Raw genomic sequence first — 22,500 nt, forward strand, 5'->3', positions numbered from 1 at the left:
TCACAGAGGGGGGCTTCTGTGGAAGTGAGTAGTGCCAGACCTGTCCATCAGTTAGTCACATCGGATTAACGCTGCTTTTATTGCAGGCAGTATCAGTGGACGTTATTGTGCTCGAGAAGAAAAAAAAAACAAGTCTTAAAGTTATACCGTGAAAGTTACGTTTTCTTGTTAAACTGAGTCATTCGTTTGCAGGGTCACAGGTCAGCAGGAGCTTATACAAGCTGACCGCTAATAATCGAGACTGGTCCCCAGTTAGTCACTATTCACATTTAAAAACCACTAATACACACACACAATCACATATATGAACAATTTTTTCATTTAAAAAACAATATAATAAACTGTAGAGATGTTTTTAATGGGTAAAGAAGAGCCTGTATGTCATTTTTGTGTTATTAGTGTCAACATTTCAACTTTTTCTCATTAGATTATAACTGTATGCTCTATTATTCCATTTTTATGTTTTTCTTTTTTACTAATAGTCATTTAAAAAATGTGCCTTGGGCCATTAAAAATGCCCAGCATTTTTCATTTTAAAAAACAATATACCGTAATTTCCGGACTATAAGCCGCACCTGACTATAAGCCGCACCAGCTAAATTTAGGGGAACATACAGATTGCTCCATATATAAGCCGCACCCGACTATAAGCCGCAGGGTTTTGATGTGTAATTACCGTAGTATATAGGGGTTCCTGCTACCACGGAGGGGATTGTCGGGACAGAGATGACTGTTTGGGAACGCAAAGCGTCCCATTTATTAACAATAAATCTTTCAATCATTCAATCAAACTTTCACATCTTTGACATGGCGAACAGCATTCGTGCAGAGTACAAATAATACAACGGTGCAAAGTAATACAAAGTGCTCACCTGTACGTTATCAAAATAACCAGCCTACCGGTATATGAAAAGTCAGTCTTTAATCATTGTGTCATCGTCTTCCTCCTGCGTACTAAAACCACCGAAATCCTCTTCGTCGGTGTCGGAGAAGAACAGGCCATAAATAAGCCGCACCCTTGTATAAGCCGCAGGGACCAGAACGAGGGGAAAAAGTAGCGGCTTATAGTCCGGAAATTACGGTAATAAGCTGTATAGATGATTTTAATGGGGAAACAAGAGCCTGTATGTCATTTTTGTTATTGGTGTCAACATTTCAACTTTTTCTCATTAGATTACAACTGTATGCTCTATTATTCCATTTGTATGTTTTTTTTTACTAATAGTCATTTGAAAATGTGCCTTGGGCCATTAACAATGTCCAGCATTTTCATTTTAAAAACCAATATAATAAACTGTATAGATGTTTTTAATGGGGGAAAAGGAGCATGTATGTCATTTTTGTGTTATTAGTGTCAACATCTCAACTTTTTCTCATTAGATTACAACTGTTTCTTTTATTCTATTTTTATGTTTTTGTTTTTTACTAATAATCATTTGAAAATGTGCCCTGGGCCATTAAAAAATGACCCAGGCTTCACTTTAGACACCCCTGATTTAGCATCTCCAATGCACTAATGTCTACCATGCCTGTTTTTGGAGTGTAATCTTTTATATAGATTCTACATAAACTTTTGTTTTCTTTTTGAGGTTGCCACTGTCATAATGAAAAATGAGCATTTCAAAATGTTCTCTTTTTATCCAAAACACCATAGGAAAAAGTCATGTTTTTGTTTAAAAGACAAGCAAACTTTGGGTCGTACGCAGGAAGGATTTTGTACAAATAATGAAAAAATAACAAATATTGATTATGCTTTGCACTTCTGTCAATGGTTTGTTCGTTTATTTTCCCCACAAAATAAATCCTCAAATATGTATTTTTATTTTTATTTCGCCACAAATTGTTAACAAGCCAAATCATTCATTCAAACCATTTTTTTTAATTGATTGTCATTTATTTGTATTTATTTATTTCAATTATTTATATTTATTACCCTATCCAATTGGTTGGATGATCCCTGAAGTGTCTTGACAGCTTGATGAGAAGTTTTAGTCTGGGACTAATGAATTCTAATTAATATTGACATAAAAGCCATCATCAAACTTTACACAGGACCTTCAAGTCACTTTTGAAAATGCGAGAAAAGCACCACGTTTCAAAGTGTATTAGTTGTATTCATATTTGACGTGTGTTTGTTCAAGATGATGTGCTGCTGAAAAAGCAATACGAAAAGGTTACTTTAAATTTGATTGGATGTGGCAAAAGACGATTGATGGAACAAATGAGAAATGTTGTCGGAGAGGAGAATTATTACACAAGGAGACGTCAGATGTCGGAGAGGGAAGCAAATCCCACAGGAATGTTCAAACATTCTGATCCAAACCATTCAGCTTTGAGTTGTATTAACATGAAAACAGAAAGAAACAAACAAAATAAATATAATGTCCTGATGCACCTGCTACAGTAGACTGTATTTAGTCACATTGCCACTGCTTTTATTGACATTGCCTCCAAGAACTTTAAATAAAGGCTATAAAAATCTACTAAACTTACCGTGGAAAAAATTTAAATCTTTCAATAACGACTCAGCCAAAAATATCTCAGACATTTTTTGTTGTTTTTTCCCCCCAAAATGACCAATTATCTTCTCATACCATCACTATTCAATAATAACTGAGTATGTCAGGGGCATTACAAAAAAGTTTTTGTACAGTACATACAGAAGTATAAAAAAATATAGATTTTTTTGTGAGAGCTACCACTATATACTGTAACCTTATATTTGATGTAATGTTATGTGTATATATGTTCTGATTTATATTAACATGATAGTTTATTTATTAGTATATTTACTATATACTATGGCTAGTACTAATATACTGTATACAGTATAGTACTAAATATAGACAAAAAATTACTAAAATTACAGTAAAAATATACTTGTATACTGTAATATATATAAATCAAATTTACATGTTACATTATGTATTTTTTATTTATTTATATTAACATGATCTTTTACACTTTATATGTATTATATATGTCTGTGTATATATACAATACATATATATACATATGTATATGTTGTATATTATAGTACAGAATATGCACACTGAAATTACAATGAAAATATAGTCTTTTAATAAAATGTAGTTACATATATTTGTACAGTACATACAGAAGTATAAAAAAATATAGATTTTTTTGTGAGAGCTACCACTATATACTGTAACCTTATATTTGATGTAATGTTATGTGTATATATGTTCTGATTTATATTAACATGATAGTTTATTTATTAGTATATTTACTATATACTATGGCTAGTACTAATATACTGTATACAGTATAGTACTAAATATAGACAAAAAATTTCTAAAATTACAGTAAAAATATACTTGTATACTGTAATATATATAAATCAAATTTACATGTTATATTATGTATTTTTTATTTATTTATATTAACATGATCTTTTACACTTTATATGTATTATATATGTCTGTGTATATATACAATACATATATATATATACATATGTATATGTTGTATATTATAGTACAGAATATGCACACTGAAATTACAATGAAAATATAGTCTTTTAATAAAATGTAGTTACATATATTAATAGTGTTCAAATACGATTACGATTCAGGAGCTACGATTTGAATAAAAATGTATTATTGATGTATGTTTTATTTTTTATTTTTAATATTTATTTATAATATTTATTTTAGTTTCAAAGCGTTTATCAATTGCAACTTAAAAAAAAAACCCTATTCATTTGGAATAAGAAACCGTTAAATTAATTCCCACATTTTTTTAATTAATTAAAATGTGTGCAAAACTGAACCATAAGTGCCCGATAGTAAAGGAGCTGGTCAGATCTCTCAGTGAGGTGGGTCGCTGCAGTCAACCAAATTTTACAACTGTCTGTATTACTTTATTTACAATAAATACATCGATTAACAATTATTGACGTTTACTAATTGATTCTGTAATTGTCCATGTCTGAACTGCGATGCATCTAAAAATAGATTATTTCCCCCACCTCTAATTTACAGTCTATATATATCTATACAGTATGTGTGTGTGTGTGTGTGTGTGTAATATATATATATATATATATATATATATATATATATATATATATATATATATATATATATATGTATGTATATATGTATGTATGTTTATATTCATCTAAATCATGTGTTAACAAAAAATATGTTCCTTTTGTTAATATTTTTATAAATATTTCTGAATTAGTTTAATTACCTTGTTTTATAGAGAAATAGTTAGAAAAAGTACATTTTTAGACCCACTATGAAGTCCACAATGAACAAATGAATTAAATGCTGTGTTTTTAAAATCCTTTCAGGTAGCGCCAGGTCCTACCAGCAGTGGATGCACACTGTGAAGGTATTCACATTCCTCTTTATACCCTACTGCTCTTATATATACTGTCCTGTACGTCTCCTTTTCACCCTTCACTCCATTTCTCATTTTTTGAAAGTTAATTAAAAGCGTGACTGACACGACGTTAAAGCCAAAGTCTGGGCTCTGAGCGCACGGCCGGCCCGGATGTCCGCGTGCAGCTGCGGTGCATTGGGGGTGTGTGAAGCAGCGCGTGCAGCAGGACAGTGGAGACAGAAGTGATTTGACATGACAAGATGTCTGCGGACAAGACGTGTTGATCTGGCAGCAAACATCGACGTTGCGGCGTTAAACCGAGCCAGGAACATAGATCTCCCTCCTTCTTCATCGCTCTTTTCCTCTCCGTCTCTCTTTATTTCCCTCCCTTGCTTCTTCTCTGTCACAGACCCCCCAACCCACGCCCCCACCCGCTCCCAATCCAATCTGTCTCTTTCTCTCACTCACTGGCTCTCACTCTCCCCCCGCCGTCAGCCAGGACTGAATTAGTTCTCTAGAGTGCTCTTCAAAGGTTTGTTAAAGTTCACATTTCCTGACTGACAGGGATCTATAAGAGGGGCCCTCACCTCTTCCCTCTTCCCCTCCTTCTTCTGAAACGCTGTCTGCCATTTTCTCTATTTAGCTGTTTAGCCATCGCATTGTGCTTTTTTCTGAAGACCCAAAACGGAACGAGGCAAGATGCAGCAGGAGACACGCAGTGAGAGATATTGGCTTCCAAAATGTCAGTCGGCGGACCTCAAAGTAGAAATCAATCAAGTGTGGTCCCTTCCATCTTTTGCTTCTCAGAAAAAAAACAACCCTCCATAATGCTTCAGAACTTAATAGAGTGATTGATACTGCCAGGTGTCACCACTGTTTCACTTGTATTGCAGTGCTATTTACAGCTGCCTCCTTTGATACTGAACATTTTTTCTCTTTGGGTCAGATGATATTTATTCACTTTTGTTTTAAATGACTAGATAGCTCAGGGTCAACAGTGGGGAAGTTTGTGTGTGGTAAAATCAAATGCCGCTAGTACTAACATAACACTACAATGTGAACTGTAATTGATACGGAGATGCGTAGCTCCATAAATAGTGTCTGTCGCTTTAATAGACGCCAGGTCTCAATTTGTGCGTTATCCACATAAGAAAAATAATGGCCTCCCTCATATTGACGCCTCAATGTTCCCTTAGAGCAGTGGTTCTTAACCTTGTTGGAGGTACCGAACCTCACCAGTTTCATATGCGCATTCACCAAACCCTTCTTTAGTGAAAAATAAAATGTTTTTTTTTTTCAAATTCAAGACAAAGTTATATGTTTTTGGTAACACTTTAGTATGGGGAACATATTCTAAGTAACAAATACTTAATTTAGAGTTATTTAGACACTAGGGGAACATATTCTAAGTACCGTATTTTTCGGACTATAAGTCGCAGTTTTTTTCATAGTTTGGCCGGGGGTGCGACTTATACTCAGGAGCGACTTATGTGTGAAATTATTAAAACATTACCGTAAAATATCAAATAATATTATTTAGCCCATTCATGTAACAGACTAGACGTATAAGATTTCATGGGATTTAGCGATAAGGAGTGACCAATTGTTTGGTAAACGTATAGCATGTTCTATATGTTATAGTTATTTGAATGACTCTTACCATAATATGTTACGTTAACATACCAGGCACGTTCTCAGTTGGTTATTTATGCGTCATATAACGTACACTTATTCAGCCTGTTGTTCACTATTCTTTTTTATTTTAAATTGCCTTTCAAATGTCTATTCTTGGTGTTGGGTTTTATCAAATACATTTCCCCCAATAATGCGACTTATACTCCAGTGCGACTTATATGTTTTTTTCCTTCTTTATTATCCATTTTCGGCCGGTGCGACTTATACTCCGAAAAATACGGTAATAAAGACTTAATTTAGAGTTATTTGGTTAGGGTTACGGTCAGGGTTAGAGGGTTAGGGTTATAATAAGGCAATGCCGAATAAGGCATTAATAAGTACTTAATAATGACTAGTTAAGAGCCAATATGTTACTAATTTGCATGTTAATAAGCAACTAATTAATGGTGAATATGTTCCCCATACTAAAGTGTTACCATTTTTTTTTACTGGTGCACAAAATGAACCGTGCATGAACATCACCTTGTTCAAAGAACAAAACCAACACAGTGCATAAACTCACAACAAACTACACACCTGCAAATCAGTCAGCTGTTGCCATATCCGTAATACGCCGATAGGGAGAGGTTTGTATTTACACGATGAGTCGGGTGTGTCTTGACCTCCGCCGAACCCCTGAGGCCGACTCACCGAACCCCTAGGGTTCGATCGAACCCAGGTTAAGAACCACTGCCTTATAAGTAAAAAAAGAGTTGTAACTGTAATCCATCTGCGGTCCCCTCCAAGGTTTCTCATCGTAGCCCATTGGGTTGAGTTTTTCCTTGCCCTGATGTGGGATCTGAGCCGAGGATGTTGTTGTGGCTTGTGCAGCCCTTTGAGACACCCGTGATTTAGGGCTATATAAATAAACTTTGATTGATTGATAATTAGTTATCACCTCCGTTAATAAACGTAATTGATCACGAAGGTATTCAAATGTTATGTTGATCATCTGACCAGCAGAACATACAGATGCACACTCTTCATGATTAGTTAGCCCTGGTGCAAGCATAAGATTGAGTGTACACAATCCAGAAAGGGACCCACTCATAAAAGTCTCACAAGTCAGCAATTGTATTCATTTATTTATTTGGTAACACTTTAGTATGGGGAACATATTCACCATTAATTAGTTGATTATTAACATGCAAATTAGTAACATATTGGCTTTTAATTAGTCATTATTAAGTACTTGTTAATGCCTTATTTTGCATGGCCTTATTGTACAACCAGTAAGCCATTAACTGAGTCTTCCCTCAATAACCTCAGAATGATTGCTTATTAGTAACCCTAACCCTTATTTAAATGTTTCCCTATAACTCTAAAATAAGTCTTTGTTACTTAGAATATATTCCCCATACTAAAGTGTTACCTTTTATTTTACTCTCAGCACTTGAAATCTTTGAACATTTACCTATTGATATAAAGTTATTAATTGTTATGGGTTTGTTGTATTACCTTTTTGTAAAAAAAAACAAAAAAAAAAAACAGTTTTATAATGGGAAAATGCAAAATATGCAATAAAAAAAGTAAGTTGCAGAGTGGAATATTTGAGGTTTGGTCAATACAGCATTGAATATGTCAGAAATTCATGACAACATTGATTTTTATACAGTAGACAAACTTTTTTATTTTTTACAGGGCCTACTGAACTAGAATGAGAAAGAACCAAGTGCTGTCTGCTTTGAGTTTGAATCCACGCAATGTATATCTGCCATATTATATATACGGCCCAAGATAATTTTCATTACATTTTTACACTTATCAAAGCTCTGAAAATGATGCTCATTGTTTTCTGGCACTATCTGTTGGTAAACAATATTTCCTTATTTTGCATTCGGCAAGAATGAGATTTCTTCATGGAAAAAGAATAGTAATATACCAGGATTACAGTACCAGTAGAGTTTAAAAAAACTAGTTGCTTCTATATTGAAGCTATTATCATAAATATAAATATTTATGACACCAAAAAACTTCCAAAAATTGCAAATAAATAGATATGATCAACATAGTATCAATCTCAAGGAGATTCCCTAGCCGTTTTGAGAGTTTGTGAGAAAGCCATTCACGTGACCTGTGACGTAGCGTTAGGAACCACAGATCCCTTCCCTATCAACAACAATGCTAATCAAGCAGACTTTGTGAGAGCCATCAACGATTACTGTGGGAAACATTATGATCCAGAACCTTCTATTTTTGAACCCGTACACAAAGAGTATGAGCAATAACTTTAGAAGTCGAGTGCTAAACAGATGCAGCTTTATTGAAACACTACAGCACCAGCAGCATTGCTAGGTGCTAAACATACAAACTAACCATAATAAGCTATAATAAAAGAAACACTTACTGTACAATTTCCTCTTGCTGGGATGCTGACTGGTGGGACGCTCACATAATTCCATTTAGATGAAGATTCAATAGCAATCCTTACAAAGGGTTCAAAATAGTTGAATTGCGTCTTTTTTGCCATCTCGGGATGTCAAAGTCGACCAGTCTTTCGGTCCATGGCCACGTGTGTCTACTGCCAGGTGAGAGATGCATGAATTATAATCGAGAATTTACGTTTATCAAGTTTGAGACAAAGCAGAAGCATCTGCGTTGGTGCTTAAAATAACTAGCACTCATATTTGGTTAATTTCCAGGTCATGACAAGTAGATTGAGTATTATTGGCGGTTTCTGGATGTTTTTCAGACGTTATAATGGGTGCAATAGAGGATCTTCGATCTGTTGACTCAATTGTTAGCTATTTATTTACTATTTCGAATGCATAAAAAAGCAAAGGATATGTGTTCTTGTCTAATAGGATTGTGATTGATAAACAGCACATCTCTTTCCAATTTTTGCGTATTGCTAGTATGACTGATCTAATAATATGGTCAGTGTGTAGAAGTGTTACTACAGTGACCTAAATCTACAGAAATTTCAGAATTTGGTGCGCAATATTTAAAACGGCCGACTGAATTTTTGGCATTTTGGGATTTTTACACGGTATTTTCACATACTTTGCGTATTGTAAATACGATTTGATATGGTTTAATGGATACACAAATAGGCTTATTAAGTCAACTTGTTCTTCTATTCTACTGGTACGGTACTTCAAAAAATAGCAGTTATAAACAGAGTCAATGGGGCCGCAAGTGTTCTTAAGAGAAAGTGTGTATACTTTCCGTTTATATCATATTTCAACAATGTTGCAATTAAAACCACAATGCAATTTTATAGTAAACAACAGACTCCCTGGTGAAACTTCAGACTGCTAACCTTCAAACTGAACAATCATATCACATAAAGAACACATGTAATGGCCTTTTTGGGCCCCAGGAGTGCACAAGGGTCGAAGTGTCTATCTAGTCTTACCAACTATTATAAACCAGTTTCCTGCTTAATTCTGAGATTATTATGTGGATATGGATATGTTAATATGTTATGGTATCAGCGATTGTTCTACCATATCAGTTCTGCTCAGTTCTTCCTGTTTTTCCCCCACAATGTCAGTCAATGTTTTTGTATATATAGCTAAATACATATTACATATATGGTCTCTTCCCACATATTGTAAAATGTCTCTAATATTGTTTAATTTTATTCCAGAAAATGTGTGTCAATGAAAATTAGTTGACACAGTTAAAAATGACTGTATATACATGTTAAGATAAAAATTATAGTCGTTGGATCTTAGCTGTATTTAAAGTAAATAAATGCCCCACTGTTAGCATGAGCATTTTCAAAATGACTGTGAAAATATTGTTGTAGGCATCATTGTGTTTTAACACACACACACACACACACACACACACACACACACACACACACACACACACACATACACACACACACACACACACACACACACACACACACACACACACCGTTTAAATGATTTACACAAATCTACTCATTAACAACATGAGAACCTGGCTGTTTCACCAATATTAAACACTCTAAGATCACCATGGCAACATCCATACCACAAGCAATTAAGCAGCTTTCCTAGTGGTTAGAGTGTCCGCCCTAAAATCGGTAGGTTGTGAGTTCAAACCCCGGCCGAGTCATACCAAAGACTATAAAAATGGGACCCATTACCTCCCTGCTTGGCATTCAGGATCAAGGGTTGGAATTGAGGGTTAAATCCCCAAAAATTATTCCCGGGTGCGGCCACCGCTGCTGCTCACTGCTCCCCTCACCTCCCAGGGGGTGATCAAGGGTGATGGGTCAAATGCAGAGAATAATTTTGCCACACCTAGTGTGTGTGTGACAATCATTGGTACTTTAACTTTAACTTTAACTTTTGAGTAAATTAACTCTTGTATTAAACTTACAACAAGGTGTTGTAAAATATTATTATTGTATTTAATATATGAATCAGCTCACCTTATTGACCACAAGCGGTATAGAAAATACACAAATGTATCGTTAAATGTTGTTTCGTAGGAGTTCTCTGACATTTTTGACTGATTGATTTTTTTGGTCTTTTTTGCAAACAGAGAGGAGGAGCGCTCATCAATACAGCGGTGACGAAGGTAACGCTCTGGCATAATTGTCATAACACTCATTTTAACTTGCTGTGCAATATTTTTTGTCTACATTAAGACTTGATTATTTTTTATTCCTATATCATTATTACTTATTTTACCTTATGAAATTATAACTATATTATGTTTATAATAATACTATATTACCTTATACTTCTCTTCTCTTATAATTGCTTTTTTAAAATGTGTTTTTTTTTTTTTTTTACATAATTCCCGTTCTCCTTATGTATTGACCAAACAGGCAGGTTTTTTGTATTGTGCACATTTTGGTCCATGAACATGACTCTGATTATGTAATCCAATGTTTACTAACACAGTAGGAAAATAAAAATGAAACCCGTTGGAGAAGAATGTTAAGACTTTTGCCGTATTAAGCTGTATAACTGGTGGTCAAGGTGCACTTTAAGGTGATTATATTAGGATAATTTATTCAGCAGTGAAATTAGAAGTAGAACACAACTGGTTTTGTATTTTTAATCTGTACGTGTGTGTGTTTCCTCGCAGGCCAAAAGCCATGCCAAGAGGGGTATCCGGGACATTAGGGGCCGACTGAAAGTGCGGGTGAGCAGTAGCACGGACCTTCATACCTCTTATGCACAAACCCCCCCCCCCCATACACACACAACCCTGTTGAAGAAAACACACACACTCTTCATAGTAAGAAGCGGAAAGGCTGCTTTACATGGAGCGTGTGATTCCAGCGCAGGGCTCTTTAATGACTGCTGAAGCCTGCTCAGCGCTTTGTTCATGCCTGTACATTTTTAACCAACGCCCCTCTGGCTATGGCCTGTCATGTCACCCGAGCCCCAGCCCTTCTTTCCCCTTTATTGTCTGCATATTTCATCAGCGAGCCTGTGATTTCCTCAAAGCTAATGTAACGAGGTGTATGTTTCCATAAGCCTGCTGGATTTGATAAGGCAAAAGCAGTTTGATCTGTCAGTGTAAAAGTGAGGAGAGGGGGGCGCAGATGATGAGCAACATGAGCAAGATGCTGCTAAATACACACGTACATAAACGGCGAATGGAAATCTCTTTAACTTAAGGTTTGCAAATAACATATTTCTCCTACTGTTAGAAGTCATTTCAAAGGATTCAGTTATCTTAAGATAGTGATGCTCCATGCAAATGAACAGAATAGATAAATCCTTCATTTGTTAAACTATATGAGTGGTAGTGTTCGGTATCATGTACAAACCCCGTTTCCATATGAGTTGGGAAATTGTGTTAGATGTAAATATAAACGGAATACAATGATTTGCAAATCATTTCCAACCCATATTCAGTTGAATATGCTACAAAGACAACATATTTGATGTTCAAACTGATAAACCTTTTTTTTTTTGCAAATAATCATTAACTAAAGAATTGATAGATGCCAGCAACACGTGACAAAGAAGTTGGGAAAGGGGGCAATAAATACTGATAAAGTTGAGGAATGCTCATCGAATAATAAATGATAATGATAAATGGGTTATACTTGTATAGCGCTTTTCTACCTTCAAGGTACTCAAAGCGCTTTGACACTATTTCCACATTCACCCATTCACACACACATTCACACACTGATGGCGGGGAGCTGCCATGCAAGGCGCTAACCAGCAGCCATCAGGAGCAAGGGTGAAGTGTCTTGCCCAAGGACACAACGGACGTGACTAGGATGGTAGAAGGTGGGGATTGAACCCCAGTAACCAGCAACCCTCCGATTGCTGGCACGGCCACTCTACCAACTTCGCCACGCCGCCCCATCGAACACTTATTTGGAACATCCCACAGGTGTGCAGGCTAATTGGGAACAGGTGGGTGCCATGATTGGGTATAAAAACAGCTTCCCAAAAAATGCTCAGTCTTTCACAAGAAAGGATGGGGCGAGGTACACCCCTTTGTCCACAACTGCGTGAGCAAATAGTCAAACAGTTTAAGAACAACGTTTCTCAAAGTGCAATTGCAAGAAATTTAGGGATTTCAACATCTACGGTCCATAATATCATCAAAAGGTTCAGAGAATCTGGAGAAATCAGTCCACGTAAGCGGCATGGCCGGAAACCAACATTGAATGACCGTGACCTTCGATCCCTCAGACGGCACTGTATCAAAAACCAATCTCTAAAGGATATCACCACATGGGCTCAGGAACACTTCAGAAAACCACTGTCACTACTGTAAGTGCAAATTAAAGCTCTACTATGCAAAGCGAAAGCCATTTACCAACAACATCCAGAAATGCCGCCGGCTTCTCTGGGCCGAGATCATCTAAGATGGACTCTTGCAAAGTGGAAAAGTGTTCTGTGGTCTGTCGAGTCCACATTTCAAATTGTTTTTGGAAATATTCGACATCGTGTCATCCGGACCAAAGGGGAAGCGAACCATCCAGACTGTTATCGACGCAAAGTTGAAAAGCCAGCATCTGTGATGGTATGGGGGTGCATTAGTGCCCAAGGCATGGGTAACTTACACATCTGTGAGGGCACCATTAATGCTGAAAGGTACATACAGGATTTTTGAAGGAAAAGCACTGTACTTTTCAATGAAGATAACTTTAAACTAGTCTTAACTTTAAAGAAATACACTCTATGCATTGCTAATGTGCTAAATGACTATTCTAGCTGCAAATGTCTGGTTTTTGGTGAAATATCTACATAGGTGTATAGAGGCCCATTTCCAGCAACTATCACTCCAGTGTTCTAATGGTACAATGTGTTTGCTTATTGGCTCAGAAGGCTAATTGATGATTGGAAAACCCTTGTGCAATCATGTTCACACATCTGAAAACAGTTTAGCTCGTTACAGAAGCTACAAAACTGACCTTCCTTTGAGCAGATTGAGTTTCTGGAGCATCACATTTGTGGGGTCAATTAAACGCTCAAAATGGCCAGAAAAAGAGAACTTTCATCTGAAACTCGACAGTCTATTCTTGTTCTTAGAAATGAAGGCTATTCCACAAAATTGTTTGGGTGACCCCAAACTTTTGAACGGTAGTGTATATATATATATATTTATTTTTATATATATATATATATATATATATATATATATATATATATATATATATATATATATATATATATATATATATATATATATATATATATATATAAATGGTAACACTTTAGTATGGGGAAAATATTCACCATTAATTAGTTTCTTATTAACATGCAAATTAGTAACATATTGGCTCTTAATTAGTCATTATTAAGTACTTATTAATGCCTTATTCTGCATGGCCTTATTATACAACCAGTAAGCCATTAACTAAGAGTCTTCCCTCAATAACCTCAGAATTATTGCTTATTAGTAACCCTAACACTTACGGTATATGTTTCCCTAGTGTCCAAATAACTCTAAATTAAGTCTTTGTTACTTAGAATATGATACCCATACTAAAGTGATACCATATATATATATATATATATATATATATATATATATATATATATATATATATATATATATATATATATATATATATATATATATATATATATATATATATATATATATATATATATATATATATATATATATACACCGTATATATATATATACACGTTGTGAAATTAGTTATTTACACAGAAAAAATAATGAATGTTTTCTTACCTACCTTAATTGTTTTCAAACTGTGCCTGTAAAACGGCAGTAAAACAAAACAGACGTCATCGCCATGGACCCATTAGCTGCGAAAGCTAGCTCTCAATCAGCCAAACAGACTCAATAACTCCATGGTGACGTCTTGGTAAATTACTGAGGAGTTAGTGAAACTGAAACAATACAAAAAGAATGCCATTGTAAGTTAATAACACTAACACAGACACACGTAAATGTATTAGCATATTAAAGACGCTAGCTTCATTACATTACGATAGCATGTACAAATATGCATGAAAACACTCCTACAGACATCAAACATGGGATGGTTTAGTAAGTATAATTGGTTTGAGTTATACTGTAAAACTTAAAAACGTTGCTTGGAGTGATAAATGAAGAAACCATGCGAGTAGAAACACTATGGACGATTAGAAGCCCGAACGGCACTTCTATTTCCGGACGGTTCAAAGATTTAAACAGCAGGAAAGAATTCACATTCACCCAGCAGCACCTACAGTGGGCGAACTCATCCAAAAGGTGGCGTGACAGCACCAACAATATCACACCTTTGCAGTGTCTTTGCATGTATTTTATGGAAACTATTTGCTTTATAGCCTACAGCGAAGAAGAATCCATAAAATAGCCGCACCATTTTATAAACAAAAATACACTACAAAACACCTACAATAAAATTATTACAGACCACACCACAATACACAGCTACGATGGATATTTTATAGAACGCATGCTCAAAACCTATAATTTATACGGTGAATAAATGATTGCATACAATTAAAAGCTGTACTATGAATACACAGGTAAAAAATACTGCAATCGTTTCCTGTTAAACTAACCATACCAGTGATTCTCAAACTGTGGTACGTGTACCATGTAGTGGTAAGCCAAATAATCAATTAAATATTCAAACTGTGTAATGTTGCAGTGGCCAAAAATATTGAATATACTTGTTAAACAAAACCTCTGCCTTGTATTTAATGAATACTTAGGCCTACTAAGCTACTGTATTTTAATGTTGGCCATTATAGTAGTGCTTGGAGAGCCAAGTGTGGTACTTGGTAAAAAAAAAAAGGTTTGTGAACCACTAAACTATGCTACATAATGTATAGCATATTACAATTCTAATCCAGTCAATGTTGGCAACACTGGTTGTTCTATAACCAATTTAGGATAGGATAAACATTATTTATCCCACATTGTTTCAGTGTAAAATTGACATACAGTATGCACATGGCACAAATTAAACAAAAGAAAGGACAAAAGAGTGAAACTTTATTCAATTAAAGTAGGACACAAGAAATTAGAAATGAAAACACTGTCACACAAAAACATGACATTAAAACTACATTATAATATTTATACTGTATAGTCTTATGATTGTGTAAATTGTGTGTGCTTGTACTAGATCATATAGTGGTAACCTTGCAGCCGGAAAGTCCTAAAGGGGAACACCTTACAGAAGTGATTATCAAACTGTGGTATTCGGGCTCCATCTAGTGGTGTGCCAAATAATTACTTGATTGAAGTAGAGTGTTTTATTTTCTCATATTCAAACAGTGTTCTTTTTCAAAATGTGTGTAATGTTACAGTGCTCAAAAATATTAAATATATGTTTTAAATAAAACCTCTGCCATGTTTTTAATGAATACTTAGGCCTGTGTTGCTACTGTATTTTAATGTTGGTCATTATGGTGGTACTTGTAGAGCCAAGTGTTCTCTGGGGTGGTACTTGGTAAGAAAAAAAAAAAAAGTTTGAGAACCACCGCCCTACAAAAATGATTCATCCATAACAACTTGTTTCATTCCGGGATTTAAGAAAAATGTAGAGGAAGCGAAATAACAACTGACTTATCGAAAACAGCAACAATAATTGCAAAATCTTGTGTACTCCATTCACAAAGTGATTTATGTGTATATGCGGCGTTGAGAATGGGAGGTTTTGGAGCACAGCCAGCGTGATATTTTTCAAGTTTTTTGTACACTAACACAAAAAAAACCAACATATTTATCTTCCCTTTTTCTCCCTCACAGGAAGAAGAGGAAGAGGGGATGACAGTATGTGCAGGGTCCCCCACCAGCACCAAGAGTCTGTCTCCAAGGCGACTGCAGAGGATGAGACAGGTATGCCGCACACACACACACACACACACACAACACACACACACACACACACACACACACACACACACCAGCAAATTAGTTAACTTCTGCTGCACTAATGCCGGAGCTTGACCGTCAAGGATCAGCCTTCCGCCTCGTTACTTCCCGCTATCCCTTTCTCCATCCCAACACTCCTCATTTCCCCTCTCAGAACTCTCTTGTTGTGACAGCGCCAAAAGTAATGATAAGCATTTTCTTTTCTTTCAACGCACTCGTCTTGTGCATGCAGCAGCGCTCTTTGAACAGCGCGGACAAGAGAAACAAATGGTGAAAAAGTAGTTTGCGAACCATGGCTGTGTATTGGTAGTGTGAGTACACACACACACGATAAGGTGAGGTTAGAGTGTATCGCGGTGTACACTTAATGTAAACATTCACTTTTCAGGTGGAGTTAACTGATTAAATGTATGCATGTCTGGACAGTGCTTAACACATGCGTGCATCCTCAGGGATACTTACATTTACTCCCCATTCTTATATGCAAACACGGCGACTTCCGTTTTTAACATAATGCCCGTATGCACACGGTGACATTTTGGTCACGCTCGTGTAAGAGCGTGATTAGGAAATACTGTGCAGTTCCCTAATTAGCATTGTGTGTCCAGTGTGTGTGTGACCAAGTAGGACATTCTTAGCACACGAGAAGGTGCGAAGGCCTGAGGGACGGAGGGAAAGCGGAGCAACGGCAATTAGGGCTTTTTTTTTCTTCCAAAGGCCTCCTCCTCGGACTCCCTCCTCTCTCTCTCACACACACACACACACACACACACACACACACACACACACACACACACAAAGGATGTGCACAGATTAACAGTTAACACACACGCACCGTATTAAGGATACACACTCTCTCACACACACGTGTCCGTGCCATCAGGGGGCTGCTCATTGCCACGGTAACGGGTCCCTGGAGACCATTGGAGGAGGGCCACATAGGACCCAGGAGTGCATGTCCCACAGCTGTTTGTGTGTTTTTACATTGTCCGGCAGGACATCCTCATCGCTCTTTAAGTGTTAAGTGTTACTCTGACACACACACACACACACACACTTTAAACACCTTTTTTAAGCTACTATCTTCTGACACTTTTCATGCTCTTCTTACTTTCTATCCTCATATAAAACCTTACTTTACCATCATAGTAAGTAAAAAGCACATTTTATACAATAGAAAAAACAGTTTTATCCATCTAATCTATGTTTGTCTCTTTTGCTGCGCTTTTTTTTATTTAACTCACAGTAAAGTCTTGATACTATTGTTCTCTATGGACCAGGTGCTCATTGCCAGAAATTGACCTCAGTGGAAATAAGCTGGTTAAATACAGGTTAAGTGTTGCAGGTTTAAAAAAATAAAAATAAAAAAAACCTACTTGAGCACAGGGTCTGCTGGGGGCAATGTCCCCTGATCAGAAAAAGAAGAAATGATTCGTATGTGTAAAAGTGGAATAAGTGTCTTCCGGGTGAAAGAGGAGGTTATGTTAGCGATAATAATAAAACATATAACTTTTTTTGTACCCATTCTGAAGGATCATTTTAATGTTAGTTTAGATTGTGTTATTTTATTGTCATGAAATTATGACATGTTAAAAGAAATACCATGCATATATATATTTATATATATATATAAAAAATTGTGTAGATATGTAAAAAAATTTTTTTTAAAAAAGGACGTGTTAAGAAAGTACTAAAACATTTTAATTACAAATTGTAGGCAGTTAAGCAGTGACAGAAGGGTGTGGCAGTCTTCTGCAGCATTTAGATGTAGCCCACAATAAAATGTATCCATGTAAACAATCATTTAGAACACTCGTCTTCAATTAAGTTTTTTTCAGGGGAAATCATTTTTCTTAGCAGAAATTGTCAAAAAATATTAAAATAAAAATAATACAAATACAATTATAATATTACAAATACAAACAACATTTTAATTAGCAATTTGCCTTAAAACTGTACGGTTACATTATTTGGGTGATGTTGATGCCGCCTGATTAGCTATAAATTTGAAACTGGTGAAATAATTGTTCAACAAAAGTCTAACTCAAAGAGAAGGATACAAAATATCTTAAGGATATGTTATATTCAAATTAACTACATTTTTTAAAAATGTATTTTATTTAGTTTTGTACTTTAATTTGAGTATTCATGGAGGTAATTATCTACGCATTCTTTAATTATATACTACATACAAAATAATATATACTATAATAATGAATTTGGTGATATAAAGCTATCATGGATTCTGCTGTTAATAAAGAATCAGATTATTTTATCTGAGGGATGGGGCAGGACATTATAAGCTTTTGCTTCTTCCTGCTCTTTTTCAGACACACACAGGTAATTTCCTTTTTTTTTAAATTTACCTTTTCAAAATTGCATAGATGAAGACTATTTTTGGTTGTTGTGATCGAAACAAAGGATAAAGTCTAAAGTATCACCATTCACCAAATTAAGAAATAACTCATAATGTGCCTCGTTAATGAATAATCTACCTTAACTGAGCGTTTACATTTTTAGAACTATAAAAATTATAATTGGCTGCAGTTTGTTTAATTAGGTTGTAATAAATGTGTCCCTTTAACAGTTTGCAAAAAAAATGCACCGACAAAAAAGTACCTTTTTAATTTTTTGAATAAATGGACTCCTTGTGATGCTACAGCTTCATTTTTAGTATTTTGCATATTTCAACATGTGGCTCAGTTATTTTGTGTTTTCTAAAAAAATTTAAATAAAAAAGACTAAATATTTATTTTCTTCTGCTTGACTAAATGGTCCACAAAGGTTCGGTCACCCGCCGTGTGACCCGAGAAGCATCCAGCAGCAACCAAACCTTAAAAAATGTCAATTGTAAAAAAATAAAAAGATAAAAACATTCCATTCTTCTTGATGAAAGAAACCGCTTTTGTTTGTTGTTATTCGTTTTTCCAACCACCACTCTCCCCGCCACCCTCCTTGAAATCATCAAACTCAGGTCAGCTCTTTTTAATGAATACTAGAAAAATGAGTGTTGAATGAGTGAAGTTCACAGTGAATTTGATGAGCCACCACGCGTGCCAATGTGTGTGTGTGCAGTTCCGCCGATGCTCGGCAATGTGGGTGATGAGGAGCATTTTGGAGAGCTTGTTGATTAGGAATGTAGGAGGATTCCTTTCATTTGACAAAAACAAGACTGCTGGCTTGAAATAACAACTTACTGTTCTGGCTCCTCCGCGGCTTTCTGTGTGTGTGAGCGTCTCCTTTTGAAGGTCCATTTAGGATGTTGGGGTTTTTTGGCTGGGAGCTTTTGTGTTTTGTGTGCGTGTGCGTGTGCGTGTGCGTGTGTGTGTGTGTGTGTGTGCGTGTGTGCGTGTGTGTGTGTGTGTGTGTGTGTGTGTGCGTGTGTGCGGCACATCAGGCTTCTTGGCAGTAGCATGCATGTGTGCATATGTTGTCACGCCTGTCACGAGGCAACAAAGTGACAGCTGTATAAAGAGGAGAGGTGAATGGGACCAAGTTATGGACAATGACAAGCAGCAGGCTTGTGGCCAGGCTACGGACTCCTCGAGTTTCCTCTCACACAAATGTGTTGTATGTGTGAAATAAATGCATGGTTGGCAATGTCTGTGGGTTACATCACTGCCAATTCACGAGTTGATATAGTCTTGGAACAGTATAACAATGTGTACATGGGGAATATACATTTTATATGAATATTATTTCTATAACAACTGGAATGTATGTATTACAGGAAATATGGGGCATATGGAAGCAAACACACCCATGGTGAAATAACAGGCTTATAATGTATAGAAGAAAAATTAATTTATGACACATCATTTCAAAACAGCCATATGAAATGACTAGGTATTTAATTGGTTTTATATATGTATATATATATATATATATATATATATATATATATATATATATATATATATATATATATATATATATATATATATATATATATATATATATATATATATATATATGTACATATATACACACACATATATACACACATATATACAGTACAGGCCAAAAGTTTGGACACACCTCATTTCAATGCGTTTTCTTTATTTTCATGACTTTACATTGTAGATTGTCACTGAAGGCATCAAAACTATGGCACCTGTGAAGTGAAAACCCTTTGAGGCAATGTAGGAATGTAGGCGGACTCCTTTCATTTGACAAAAACAAGACTGCTGTTTTTGAAGCTTCTCTTGAAGCTCATCGAGAGAATGACAAGAGTGTGCAAAACAGAAATCAGAGTAAAGGGTGGCTATTTTGAAGAAACTAGAATATAAAACACGTTTTCAGTTATTTCACCTTTTTTTGTTAAGTACATAACTCCACATGTGTTCATTCATAGTTTTGATGCCTTCAGTGACAATCTACAATGTAAATAGTCATGAAAATAAAGAAAACCCATAGAATGAGAAGTTGTGGCCAAACTTTTGGCCTGTACTGTATGTATGTATATATACATTTATGTATATATTTACATATATGTATGTACGTATATATGTACATAATGTATATACATGCATGTATGTATATGTATGTACTTATGTATGTATGTATATATATTAGGGCTGCCAAACGATTAAAATATTTAATTGCAATTAATCCCATTGTTCATAGTTAACTCAATATTATGTGCGATTAATCACAGACAGGTATACATTTTCATCATAGTAAGTGTACCCTAGACAGTTCATTTTCAGGGGGGGTGGCTCCATATTGCTGCATGACAAGGTTTTAACCTTCTCTATTAACTAATAAAATGTAATATTGAGCCTGCTAATCATTCTGTTATGGAGGACTCGACCAGAACATATTATGAAAGAATTTACACAATATTTCAGCCAGCCAGAAAAATGTGTCTTATATAATATTGTTTTGTTCTATTTTTAAATTGTTGCTGCTTTTTTTTTTTACAATTTACTTCACTGAGAATTTTATTTTTAAGAGAGAGATTTCTTCAATCCTTTAAAGTCACTTTTTCTGTGATAAAAAGGATTGGCAATACATCTACTGGCATGTATTTTTGGTGTTATTGAAGACTGCACTTGTGTTTAAGGACAAAAAGTGCTGCAGGGAGCCTGACGTCACACTTGCTTCGCGTTGCTGGGAGCCTTCCTCTCATTAAAAAAGCCACCAGTGTCATCTTGAATGGTGAAGATTGCTGTCCGCGCCTATATCTCCAATATATTAAAGTACGTCCACAGCGCGGACACACTGCCTCAGCTCCAGACAACCCCGTGCGTATGGCTGGTGTTAATGTGTATGTTGGTGTGTTATGGTGGTCATTTTTTCCCATGGTCTTTGAACACACCGTGTAGGCAAAGAATGAAGGAGTGTTGTGTGTCTAGGAGTGAAGCACGGAGGCAGACGTGTGAGCACAGAGAAAATACTTGTTGGAATTGGGCCCGTTTTTAGCATAAAATTGGCCATAAAAGTTTTCTCCTGGACGCTACAATACATTCTATTACCTTATTTTGTTAGGTGTGGCGGCTAATATGAAGCCGTACATTAAGAAGAAACCGTAAACGTAGTTAAGCCGGATGTATAGCCTAGCGCTTTTATTTTAAAGCCGGAAAAGTGCGTGATTGGTTTGAGAAAGTGTCGTGACATATTTTCATGTCAAGACACTAGACATCAAGTGTTGTTTATTTATTTATTTTTTAATAAAACTTGGTTAAGAGTTTTCAATATAAAAAAAAATACTTTCTAATTACATGCAAAAAAAAAAGTCTCCTTTTGACTTTCTGCCGACCGTCTGTCATTTCTGTTGAGCTTTTATGTCATCTTACTTACTTGATTAGTCACAATAACAATCTAAATGTTATGTTATCACTGCACTTTATCCGTAGTCTGAACACGGAAGAGAAGCACCACTCACCTGAGAATGACACGTGCAGCAGGTGTTTGCTGCAGGGATGTCGCCTCTTCTCACGGCGAAAAAGTGTCCTTTCTTGTCGGGAGAACAACTTGCCATGGCTTGGAATCTAATATTTTCATAAGGTCGCCTTTCCTTTGTCCATTTCTGCTTGCTTGTGGCTCATCAGTAGCAAGTGAACTGCAGCCAAGTTCCCCCGCTACGGCACAGCTCGAGGGTCAAAAAGGAAGAGTTTGCGTTAACCGCCTGGTAAAACAATTAGTTCCGTTATTGAAATGTATAAGTAACGTGTTATCGCG

At 35.8% G+C, this 22,500-nt stretch overlaps 1 protein-coding gene across 3 annotated transcripts in view; it reads left to right on the forward strand.

Moving 5' to 3' along the window:
- dennd1b (DENN/MADD domain containing 1B) overlaps nucleotides 1-22,500 on the forward strand; it is a 324,363-nt gene that overhangs the window by 284,279 nt on the left and 17,584 nt on the right. For all 3 annotated transcript variants that reach the window (XM_062028406.1, XM_062028407.1, XM_062028409.1), the window contains 5 exons: nucleotides 1-24; nucleotides 4,322-4,362; nucleotides 10,513-10,548; nucleotides 11,065-11,121; nucleotides 16,192-16,281. The exon at nucleotides 1-24 is cut by the window's left edge and continues 67 nt beyond it. In XM_062028406.1, the coding sequence (XP_061884390.1) occupies nucleotides 1-24; nucleotides 4,322-4,362; nucleotides 10,513-10,548; nucleotides 11,065-11,121; nucleotides 16,192-16,281 (248 nt within the window). The remainder of the gene's footprint in view (nucleotides 25-4,321; nucleotides 4,363-10,512; nucleotides 10,549-11,064; nucleotides 11,122-16,191; nucleotides 16,282-22,500) is intronic.

Source organism: Entelurus aequoreus, linkage group LG19, assembly GCF_033978785.1.
Source record: "Entelurus aequoreus isolate RoL-2023_Sb linkage group LG19, RoL_Eaeq_v1.1, whole genome shotgun sequence".
Classification (NCBI taxonomy): Eukaryota; Metazoa; Chordata; class Actinopteri; order Syngnathiformes; family Syngnathidae; genus Entelurus; species Entelurus aequoreus.